This window comes from Habropoda laboriosa, unplaced genomic scaffold (assembly GCF_001263275.1).
Source record: "Habropoda laboriosa isolate 0110345459 unplaced genomic scaffold, ASM126327v1 scaffold3, whole genome shotgun sequence".
NCBI classification, from domain to species: domain Eukaryota; kingdom Metazoa; phylum Arthropoda; class Insecta; order Hymenoptera; family Apidae; genus Habropoda; species Habropoda laboriosa.
This window is the reverse complement of record NW_017100127.1, coordinates 458494-471466: the sequence shown is the minus strand read 5'-3', so window position 1 is coordinate 471466 and position 12973 is coordinate 458494. Positions and strand designations below refer to the sequence as shown.

General features: G+C 33.9%; 1 protein-coding gene across 1 annotated transcript in view; it reads left to right on the top strand.

Annotated features, from left to right (window-relative positions):
* Positions 1-10554: 10554 nt before the first annotated feature.
* LOC108578626 (1-phosphatidylinositol 4,5-bisphosphate phosphodiesterase epsilon-1-like) overlaps positions 10555-12973 on the top strand; it is a gene marked incomplete at its 5' end in the record, with an annotated part of 62621 nt that continues 60202 nt past the window's right edge. Inside the window, 2 exons of the mRNA XM_017942028.1 lie at positions 10555-10886; positions 11158-11303. Coding sequence (XP_017797517.1) covers positions 10555-10886; positions 11158-11303 — 478 coding nt within the window. The remainder of the gene's footprint in view (positions 10887-11157; positions 11304-12973) is intronic.

The following is a 12973-nucleotide window of genomic DNA, read 5'->3' as shown; positions in this document are numbered from 1 at the left end:
AACAACGTTTAAAAAATGTTACAAAACTTTGCACAATTATGATTTTCATGAATGAAGGTAATTTACGGTGACATATAAAAATGACCGATAAACTTTGCAAGTTTTAACGCGTATTTTAAATTGTATTATAAATTCATCATTTCTAATATTGTACTTTAAATTCCTCAAAATATAATTATTCTAATTGACGTTGACAATTTTTTTTTTCCTGACAGACGTTGACAATTTCTTTCTTGACAGACGTTGACAGAGATTTGCATTTTCACCAATCGAAAAAGATAAGAAAAAATGTAAACATTTTACTCTTTGTCGAATTCGTAAAAATTATATACCCATCTAACGCAAAATTTCCATACGATAGCGGTCCACGATATTTAACTCGCCGCAGATTGGACACTTTAAATAATATCTTCCAGAATGACGAATGCACAATGGTCGAACCAGGTCAACTGTTAGCGTGGATAGGATTTGTAATAAAACGGAAGAAAGAATATACATATTACGCAAGGGATTTTATATTATTCGAGAAACATCGGATGCTTTTCTAGCGAGTGCGAACTTCGATATTAAAATCTTCCACATCATGCGTTACAGCGGAAAGTAGGCACTTGGAGCACTCTCTTTAATTTGTCATAACTCAGTACTGCTGACATGGGTACAACAACTTCTCTTTTTTTTCTTCTCGTCTTTGATCTTATGGTGAAGTCTTATAACAGGTGTAACAGCTTTTTTCTCGGTTTTGATCTTACGGTAACATTTATTTTGCAAAGTAGTTTATCTTACATCGAGTATAACGAGATTTTTATTTAAGAAAAGAAGTCGAATTTGAAGTTGAATACAGTAAAATGCATCGGTAATTTCCGATTTCTCCGTAAGAGATAGTTTCTGCTGCTTTTAAAATGAAGGACTAAAATGCATGTGTAGTCTAACAGCTGAGATTTTAACGTGTAATTTTTAAAAAAGTTCATTACATTTAATTCAATTTTTTTAGATTTTCTTTTTTCTATCGGTAAGACTAAAATTTCCATCGCGAAATCTTTTGTACCAACTTTGTACCATTGTTTTATTCACAGTACTATCACCGCACACATCAGAAATCTTAATAAAATGCGTAAATGAAAATAAAATGAAATTGCATAAATAAATGGGAAAATAAAAATGCATAATTGCACGAAAATACGGTTTCTCATTGATCATCTTCAAATCAAAATAAACACCAAAGAAACTTGATCAAATATTATTATAATAAACTTTTTTTTAAATTTCACGTTAAAATCTCAGCTTTCAGACTATTCATCAGGAATAGTATTTTATTTTAAAAACAGCAGAAAAGATCTCTCACGGAAAAATTCCAAATTACATACTTATTGGCCAATCCGATATTTCGATATGTTGAACTTACAATTTATAAAGTTACTACAATAAAATAAATAAATCAAAAGACAGCACAGATTCAACATTGAAAAATACGATTAGTCATATTCTGCAGGATTCCTTCTTAGCAGAGCACTTAAATATAAAGATGGTGCGCTCGTATTTGTCGTACATGCGCCCTCCTCTTTTATAACAGAATATTAATGCGCTTCGTTATGAATTCAATTACGAAAGTGCTTTTATCGCCAACGTTACTAATCTCATTTTCACCGATAATACAATACCGATACTTGATAGGGACTTGAAAACTCTAAATGTAGTATAAGTAACACACGTTCAATTTTTCAATTCCTTCCATACATTCCAATCAAGTTTTAGACAACTTTTGTACATCACCGATCAATTCTAGCAAATAATCCATTTTTCTAAAAACTTCTAAATTATCTTCCACTCTTCCGGCAATAGGAACACTCCCTTAATCAATAACAAAGTAAATGGACTCCCATTTATCGCCTTCACGAATATCGATTCGTGCGTCAATTATATAAAAGCGATATTACGTTTAGAAAGATAGATACTCGAGCCGTCAATATTTGCATTAGCGCGCTTTGCCTACGTCTTCCTTCGTGTTTTCTTATCGTTATCTGATTTGATCGATCTGTCAGTCATGTTGATGTATGTTGAAGTACTAATTAACTAGCTATTCACTCTACATTCACAATGTTTGCCTTGCAATCCAGAACTCTCAAGACCCTCGTTCACTCGAAAATATGCTTGATACGTGACACGAGAAACTTTCGAAACAAGTGGATCTCCGTCGTTGTTATAATAAATTAGCATACCGTGAAAATTTTAGCCCGCGATGTAAGCCTTAAGAAAAATTTTCGCGAACAACTAAGAAGGATTAGAATATCAAATTTTAATTGTGTTGTTAATTATAAGTAATTATTCCAAGTAGACGTAGGTTGATAATATTTGAGATATAGGAAAAAATTAGTAATTTGATTAGTTACTACATCAGGTCATCCTGAGATTCCGTAAGTTAGGTCATCTTGAATTTCCATAAGTTTCCATAAAATTTTCGAAACTTCTTCTTCATTCTATAATATTTAGTCCTCCGTAGGCAATCTGGGTCATTAATGACCCAAGTGAAATTTCACTCCCGCATCTCCTCGAAACGAATTTCTATTTTTATTGAAAAAAGTTTTGAAACATTTCACTTAACGAACAATTGTATAATTTAGTACATAGAGACTTCGATAAGTACTCCAGAATTTTTTCGAAATTTTTAAAAGCTTGAAACTAGAGAAACATTAGACTTGGACGCAAACTGCCAAATTTGCCTACGGAGTGTGAAAAAATATGTTTGCCTGCGGAGGGTTAACACAGACACCACAGTATTGCGAAACGTTAACTTATTGTTAGTAAATAGTAGGTTAACTGTTAGGTGTACTTTAGAAGAGGTTTACGGCACAATCGCAAGGTTAGCCTAGTTTTCAGTTCAGGATTTTCGTTTACTGCTTGCATGCGTCAAAGTACATCCCGGCGAGGGACACTGGAATTGTTTTACATGTCATAACTTTTACGTAACACAAGAATGCGCAGTAAACCACAAAATTTCCGAAGGGTACGTCTGGATGTGACGTCTTTGTTGACCGACCAGCCACCCGGAGGAAATTCCGGATTTTTTCGAATCTTCGCCAATTTCACGTGACCGTCTCCCACGCTAAGCGTGTCACTGAAAGGTGAAGACAAAGGTAGGGTACGTGTTCGTTTAAGAAGTCTTCTTACTGTGACAGGTTGAAAAAATCAATCTTTTTTTGATTTTCTTATAGGTTGACATCTCGAAAATATGTCTAGGAAGTTTTAAAGCTTAATTCTCAGATTTTGCAGAGATATATACCTTCGAAGGAAGCGGTTTTATGTAGTATTAAACTGTAGTTAAAACTTTAAACGCGTTTTTCTCGAAACAGCATTTTCGAAACTGGCTGACATGATTGCCAAAAAACCACAAGTCCGATTCGCTCGAAATTTGTCAGGTATATTCGGTAGATGTTGCTTTATCGTCGCTTCTCGGAATCTCTAAGAGAAAGAAATTGCTGGAAGGTGTTTTCAATATCCTCCTGTTTCCTAAATCGTTTTTGAGCAAGGAAATTGTTAAGTGAGCGGAAGAAGTGAAAATCAGTTGGAGATAAATCAGAGGAATATAGGAGATGAGGTGGAACTTCGATACACTCAGTTGATGCAAACTTTTGTACAGTTGTGCTTACTATGTGCGATCTGACTTTTCCTGCAAAATGACGTTGATTGCTGTACTTTCAGTTTTTACCTGATGTTAGGTAAAATATATATAATAGATGTGAAATTATTTTAAATAAAAATATTTAATTTCAGTGGAGTTGTTTTTTTTTTCAAAATGAACAGATCAAAACTGTGGGAACTCTCAGGTTTACCTGATACTTAATTTAAACTACAACATTTTCGTAAAGTACAGTTTAAAAGCGAAACAAAAATGAAGGGAAAGAAATGCGTTAATAGATAATGCCACTATGTCGCTTAAGCTTCAAATTAGGTAACGGTTCAGCGAAGAACTAAACTTTTTCGCGATATAAATTAACGCTTTCACGTTCATACTGTATATAGTTGAGGAAGTTAGAAATCCCTGTCAAGTAAAATAATTTGCACTTTTGTAAATCCCTTACTGGAACTGCTACTTTAATTAAGCTCTGAATTTCGAAACTGGAATTAGCAAGTTAAGCGCTAAGCAAGTTATTTTCAACGCTAACGTTACTTTTCTATTTTAAGGAAAATATCAGATTGAAACTACTTATTTAACCATTATAACAATCTAATTGATTATTATTATTTAACTATTGTAATAATCTAATGTTCAAACAACTTTAGGAGAATTGTAGGAATAGAATGTAATTTCCTACGTCTATGATTTTTAACGATCTATATCTTTTTAAGATGTTATCACAAATATATAAATAAATAATGTAACCACTATAAGGACTTCTGCTGAGATCAATAAAACTCCTGTTATTAAAATCTTTATTAGTGCACATAATTAATTCATAATGGGTTATGCCATAGTTAAACACTTCTGCATTGTTGCATTTTTCAGCTACGATATGTACAGACTTTAAAATAACAGCTAAATGATCCATGATAGCTCTTTAACACATTCTGTGAGCGACAGTACCCATTGCATATGTGGATCACAAACAAAAACGCATATAAACCGTCGCTTACCTTTTCAAATTACATTAAATAAAGTGAAAAATGTAAAATTTGACACAAAAAAAAAATTAAAAATGTTTGATGTTCAATCAGAAAGAAGCAAAATAAGGAACAAAGGAGTGTTTAAGCCGTACGAAAAATTAGGTTAAAATGCCCCGGTACAGAATATATTAAAGTGAAAATTATCGTAGTGTAAAAAGTTAGGTAAATAGTTATCGTTGTATTTTATGTTAATAAAACCTTGCACAACTTTTGTATTATTGTGTATAGGTTGTCCAGTCGATATAACGAACGTAACTTGATCAGCTTATTTTTATTGCTGTAAAAAAGCGATTAGATCAAGACGATTTTTCAAAATGAATTTCCTCGAAAACGAAATATCCAATGAAAACGTCTGTTCCACATTTTTGACCTATATTCGCGTTAGTTTCTTACTGGTTACACTAACTACTGTACGAAATAAATATGGAAAATGATGAATTGTAAGGGTAGAATCAGATATAAGCTGCCATGATGAATAATTAAACGGAGAAGAAAGGACAACGTGAATAGGGAGTGGGTTCTGCTGTATTGCGATAACATCAAACCATCCATTATTATAACATAATTCTTAAAAAGCAGCGAACTCGAAAGAAACAAGGATGAATTTCAAGCTCTTTACCTTCCCGATATTTCGTTCCACGTAATACAATCATTTTCAAAATTTTCAAACTAACTGAACAGCTATTACACGACGTTACAAAGATGAGAATCAACGTTCAATATCTATGTTTTTCAATAGTTATGTTTTGTACATAGTACACGATTTCAATTCAGCATTTTTAACCCTTTGCGGACCAAATAGTCCAGTTAGTCCGCGCTCATTTGGTCACTCTCGGCCGGTACCGTGTAGTTTCCCTTGATTTCAATATTTCAGCGTAATATTGGTTGTAAAATACTAAGTTTCGGTGTAATATTAATGCGTTAAAAAATGGTTTATTATCATTTATAATTTCTAGTTTATCGTTGCATGATATCTGAAGGGAAAAATTGTTACGTCGAGTCTGGCTCGACATAGGACCGCAAAAGGTTAATATAGCTTACATTTGACTTGTTTCACAAATTTGTTTTTTAAATTCGCAAAGTTTATAAATATTTTTCATTTGTTTGACTCACACATAACACTCACGTAGTACCACTAAGAGAATTAATAGACTTAAGTAAAACAGTATAAGCATCAGCCATTTAATGTTTTAGTACTGGATCTTTTAATTACTTTTAGGAATCCTTAATTTTACGAATTAAAACGAAAGTTAAGATTACAATTCATTTTCCTTACTAATACAACCATTTTTCTCACATCTTGACCAAATTCTCCGCCACGAGTCTGAGACGTTGTTACAGATTCAAGGGTTAATAGACTTAAATAAAACAGTATGGTATGTCACAATTGTATTGTCAATTTTTCTTACATTTTCACCTTTGTACATTCAAGTTTACACTCACGGTTTCACAATATGAAATTCACACTTTCTCCCTCTCGTTCTTCTTCCCTTCTAATATTTCCTCCGCGTTCACCCTCTTTCTACCTTTTATCAACGTCTCCGCCGCGAAAACGCCACAAGGTATACACATAATATACCTCAGGTTTTAGTTCTAGCCGGAAAGAAGACACACATTACATTACAGCCGTGATGTAAATTTTTCTAAGCGAAGAGACGTCTCCTTGGAGCGTAATAATTTAACCGAAGCCAAGCTCTCGCACCGTCGCTTGATATAATTTCATTCGTTCAATGCGCGGCTCTAGTCCGCTGGGACGCGAAAACAAATGAAATTTCATTCTGCCCCGCAACGATTTTCCTTTCAAAAACTTTGTTTTCCCGCCTACCCAGTCTCTCTCATACGTGTGTACACGATGATATCCGAGAAATTGTTCGAGCGAAGATTTTCGACGCAACGAACGATTGCTGTTGTACGCGAAAAATTGCAAAATTCGCGAAATTTCGTTATTTCTCGAGGTGATGTTTTGACGTCGTACGTATGTATGTATGTGTGACGTGTGTGTATAGTAGCAGATACAAAGAGGATTGATTTCAACGAAATTCCGTTGAATATAGATCGAAATTTAACGGTATATTGATTATTCAGGTTGTGAATTATGCGTTCGGTTGTTTTCGCGTTATAATTATCGTGTCTCGTAATCGGTGGTTCAATTATGATTACGCGTTTCGTATATAGCACTGGATGAATCGTATTTCTAATTATCATTAGAACTTGTTGGCAGGTGATAAAATGACGAAGAATACACTCGGTGAACAATGTCCTTGTGCATCTCACTCTGTCAGGATTTATTAGGTTATCGCATGAGTTCGCGTCGAATTTGATTTCCAACGAAGCTTTGAATTTGATAAAAAAATAAAAGTGAGCGCCTTCTCGTTTCACAATTTTTCTTTTTTTTTTTTTTTGGAAAACATGTCGCTATAGAATTTCCTTGGATTTTCATTAATCGCGTATGTATATTGTATACGTACATATATGCATTTATGTGTATCATACGTCCGCAGAACTTGTCAGCTTAGCATATGATTTTGGTGCAAATTCTCCATAGTAAAGTGAGATTAAGACAGGTATTTAGCTTATAATATCACAAAGTTTCAAAGCTTAATATGGAGACCAAGTTTCATCTAGCGTACCGAGATAAATTTTCCAACGATTTGTTTCTGTATCCGCAAGATTTAATATTACACAAACATTTTTATTAAAACCAGCCTTAAAATTATCTAAACAAAACATTGTGAAATAACTTTACACTATAACTTAAGTTATGAAATAACTTAAATTGTATATTTGTAATACCTAAAATCTGTAATAAATAAAAAATAAGTGAAATTTTTACCCAACAATTTAAAACATATTTTAAAGTAAAAGATAATTGTTTTCAACTTAGCCAATTTTCCTTTTATTTATTTTCATTTATAAAATTCAACCATTTTCGACGAAATATCTTTTTGCATATGGTTCTTGGGGGGGAAAAAAAAAACATAGCGAGGACGTGAAATAATGCATCGAGTGACAACAGCGATTGGTGTGATGTCGCATGTAGCATGCTACATATTTCAATAGCAATTGAAACAAAGTCGAGTTATGCCTCATGCGATTCCGGGCAACGTTACAGATTCGTATCTCCTCACATTTATGTCCATTTGCTTGTCCATATAGATGGTAAAACGTACTATATACCTTAACGTCTGAATAATTTTACAAGTTCACTGTACAGGGTGCGACTGAAAGTACTATACAAGCGGACACGAGATGATTCCTCATGCAAAAGTGAATAATAAATATAGAATAAAATTTGTTCATCTGAAGCTTAGTTCTTGATAAAATCTTGAGAGAAGACATCAATTTCATCTTTTTCTTAATTGATATGATAAAATATTGTAGATTCGATTTTCTCGAAAAATGAATCTGGAACGAAAAAATTTTATTCTACATTTTTTATTTATTTTTGCACGAGGGATCATATATCTTCGTATATCGTATACCGACTATAAATTAACGTTTCAGAAATGCGTCCTTATATTCGTTTACCTGAATATACTATTCCAGATAATTTCTCTTAATAACATGTACTTAACCATAATTGAAGTGAAGTCCGATAGCAGTACAGATAACAGAATTCAACTGGAACTTAGTTTATCAGACATCAAGAACAGATTGCTTTGAATAGACACTAAGGTCGAACTGGATAAATATATGAACACATCCACTTGATTAATTTAATTAATCATTAATTCCACGATGTTTAAATTAAATATAAAAGTAATAGCAAAATTTCATTTATTTAACATTAAATATATACACTACCTGCCAAAAATTTGGAATCACCTGCCAATTTACATCATTAAGTCTTTATCGATTTGAAATTGATGTTGTGGGGATCAATAGCACTTTACCCCATTTCAATTGATTTGAATGATAACAAATTCGTTAAAAAATTATTATGAATGCTAACTATTTTTTTAAGAATTTTGGTGCAACTTGCGATGCATAGTGATTCCAAACATTTGGCCGGTAGTGTATTTAGTGTATGTATACAGAAAATACCAAAAAAAATTGAAGTTGAAAATTGAAAACTGAATTGGAATGTAAAAAATAACTGTATTTATCATTTGGGTTAATACAATTTATTAGTCTACTTACTAGTAAATGACATAAATTATGATATTTTTACTGTAATGATGATTAAATAGAATGAATAATAAATTTCACAACATCAAGTAGCTATATTTACAACTTTTGGAATTTGGTGAGATAACAAACAGTGATAATTTTCATACAATTACATGTTGAAAAAGCTTGTTTCATTTAGCAGAACTTTCTCCAAATAAAAATTGCCAAAAAAAAATATGTTTAATTTGATAGTATACGATAAATTCGTTATTTTCGTTTCGTAAGCAAAAGTTTGTCGCATTGCATGAATTGTTCGTTTAAAACGTGCCTCTCTCTCCACGTAATTCGAAATGATATATTCGAAGGAAATGCAGATAGTTAAGATTATGAATAGCTTTAATAACAACGCGATTCATAATACTCCGGATACGTCGAATTACTCGGTTGCTCCTTCTTGCCGCCGCAAATGGATGCCACTCGCACATTTTCTGGGTCCTCGTGTACACGTATTATGCTCGTACACGCCTGGCTCAACGAGTCGTGCCAATCTTAATTAGTTTTGACAGAATTAGGTCAGATTTTAAATTGTCAGCGTGCTTCAAATAACGCTTTAATACGTGTACTTTTCGCTTTTCCTTGAACCCAAAGTGCTCGGAGGAACAATCTATGATTGTTTGTGTGACCATTCTGCTTAACAATGTCGAGTGTTTCGCGAGGATGAGCAATTCAATTTTCTGTCATTTTCTGCAATTCGCGTTGCAACTCTTCGCTATTTTTAATTACTAGACTTTGCGACTTTCTCTTAGAAATAAAATCATTGGTTAATATAATGCACCTGTCTCAGGATTTACACGGAAAATCGGTTCCTCAGAATACAGTGTCAATGGAAATCGTGGCTTTTTGTATGAAGAACAGTGTAAATCGAATAAAAAACAAAATGGGCATGATTTAGTCAGTTATTTAATTAAATTCGTGAATTTCAACGTAAAGTACCGTTTCGTGAAATAACAAAATGGCCGGTCGCCAATGAAAGATCCTCGTCGGCAGCAAACTTTATGTCACAGTATGAATGCATTTTGTGAACAAAAAAGGGGGAATTCCCTTTTTTAGGTCCAATGCCAGTGTTAACAAACGAACGCTACTGAAAAATGACAAATATGTGCGCAGCACAAATTTTCGTTTTTAACAGACTATATTTTTGAAAACCGTGTAAATCGGGAAATAGGTGTAATTAACATGCAGCCTGCAGAAGAAACTTGATCCATTCGAATACAAAGAAACAAGAAATTGAAGACATTCATTTAATAGAAATTACGACATAGAATGTTTTCCTCCATGGATACAGTTACCCCCTTGGTTAGCCTAACAGATTTACCTCGATTTATCTGCAACACCAAATATTCACATCACATTTCCCGCCATTTCTTCCATCAAGAAAACCTGACCTAACCAAATATTCAGATTACATTTCCCGCCATTTCTCCAATCCAAAAAATTTGTCTTCCATCTTACTCACCCTTCGAAACCACTTAAATTACGCAGAAAAATTGTCCTGCACCGCAATAGCTAGAGAAGATAATTAGGTATAGCGCAGACGCAGCTGTTAGCCACCGATAGCAAGCAGGCCTCCGTTTTCACCCCGTCTCGCTTTATTTTTGTCGAATAAATTTCTTGTCGTTGCTTAATGCAACATTACGACCTTGAATACCGTTGCACTGGCCAAGGTCCACTGTGAATAACGGGTGGGCGTGATATTAAAGTTCTGGGTGTGCAATGTTTCATTAGAGCTGGAGAAGCGGCCGCAGCCGCAGCCGCCTCGGAGCTCTGAGGAGCTGGAGGATCTGCACAAGTTGCTGCACTTCCCCGAGGAGGTGGCGCTCAGGTTGACGGAGACCGAATACCAACTATTCTACCAGGTACCACCGCAGGAGTACCTAAGGCACGTGGCGCAAGATCAGACCACGCAGAAAACACCTGCCAGGCCATCCCCGTCGCCGAGTCGCAGCTACAGCATTCCCACCACCACGAACAGCTGGACCCAGACTGAGGAAGAATCCAACTGGCCTGTTCCCAACATATTCTCTTCCGTTCAAAAACTCATTACGCGTTTCAGTGAGGTAATTACATGGATATTTTTTGTCATCTACGGTGGGTGATCGAATTATTAGGTCTCTTTCTCAGGTTACTCTGAGGAAAAAATGACCAAATTTTAATCACGTTTCCTTTTTAATACCCCCAAAAATATACGTAAATTTCAGATTTGCGCGACTTGGTTTTTCAAGTGTTGCAATTTTTTCTATTTAATTACAAATTTCATTTATTGTCCACATTAACGCATCCAAATGTTACGAGAGCTGCCTCTGAAGTAGTGTTATATTGAAATTTCAGATAAGCTCATGGGTTACCCACGTGATTACGAGCGGCGCGACGATAGAAGAAAGGCAGGCGGTATTGTCCTGCCTTCTACGAGTAGCTCAGACCTGTTGGAACACCGGAAACTTTAACTCAGCCATGGAAATTGTTGCCGGTCTCAAGTAAGTTATCCGTCTATCTCTAGTTGCAGTTTCCTCGCTTCCATTCTCTCCGAGTAAATCTAAGTTCGTACTAGACCCATACAATTAATTGAACCACCTTAACGTGTTGAATACCACGTGAGACGATATTTGCTGAATATTAAATTCATCTCAGTAACACATTTGTTTGAAAATATTCGATTATAATGCGGGAATCTGTATGAAATTTTTCGAAATAATATTCAGACATTTACGAGAACTTTTAGTAAAAAAAATGCATGAGAATATTGTATTCTATGTAAATTGATCATCTTTCACTTGTTGCATAACAGGCTTTATAAATTTGTTCATCGACATGGAAATATTTTGTGTGTATTAGAAAGGATCACAAAGGACACAAAGGATGTGTCAGAAAGGATCTTATTAATCATTTTGTTAATTCGACATCAACTCAGTTAAAAATGTTTGTGCTGCTAATTTAAAATAGAACGAATAGATAAAATAATAACCAAAAATAAACTAAATTTTCGTCTTAAATGAAAATAGATAAATATGAAATTTAATTATTTAGTAAGATTGATGTTTCTTAATCGATCACTGCAATACTGACTTTCAACTAAACCGGAATGACAAACGATTTGTCCTTTACAGTAGTATTACAATTAGTTCGATCAGAAATCGTGCAGAGTTATCTGTTCAAAATTTCTCAAGCTGGTTTGATCGCTAACTACACTTTGCAATTGATTAAGAAAGAGCAGCGTTTTTGTCTCTATTATTATTATTAACATAACTCATTACATTCAAAATGACACTTCTATCTTTTAATATTTCTTAAATTCACGTGTACTCTCCTCCCATTTTGTTTACCTAATTCACACTTTTCCACGTGAATAGAATAGTTGATAAATATCTGACCAGCTCAAACGTAAATGCAAATCCTTTGGGGAGATAAACATTTATCGAACTGAAAACGGCTTCGTATTTAATGAGTTGCATTCATTAGTTGAGCGCATTTCCGAAATTATGTGGCGTAAAAGTTAATCTCTCTTATAACTACCTTCACATTTGAGTAAATTTTAATAACAAATTTTAAAAGGTATATCTGAAAAAACAGAAACATAGAAATTCTGTAATTAATTTCACAGAGAAGACGTTTACACTAGTGAAACTAAATATGAACAAATAGAACGAATATGAACACATACCGAATCTATAACAATATAAGAAATACAGTAAATTTTCTACAAGAGTCAGTAAGTTTGGATTCTACAAGTAACAGTATAGATGGTCCTACGCCTAGGTCTGCGTCATTACTGCGCCCATGTTATCTCGCTCGCAGTACAAGAAAATACATTTTAAGCATAGGATTATAGTATTATGCTTTATAATTTTTTTCTTCAATTGAAAATAAAGTCTAGCTAGCAATGACGTTCAAAATTTTTAGTTGACAACATTTATTTTATTTTAATTATTCTAAACATTTGAGGCACTCCAGTCACTGATGACCACCATGGCCATATCGAGGAAACAATCTAACGTTAAAACTTATTGAGTGATTAATTTAATTTCATAATATATCGCTTTGGATGAATTATAAAAACAAATTGCTAAAAAATTACAGTAAATACCTGTACACATTATCCGTCGAATGTAGAGGGAGGGCCACCGTTTGGTTGCCAATTGTTTATCAC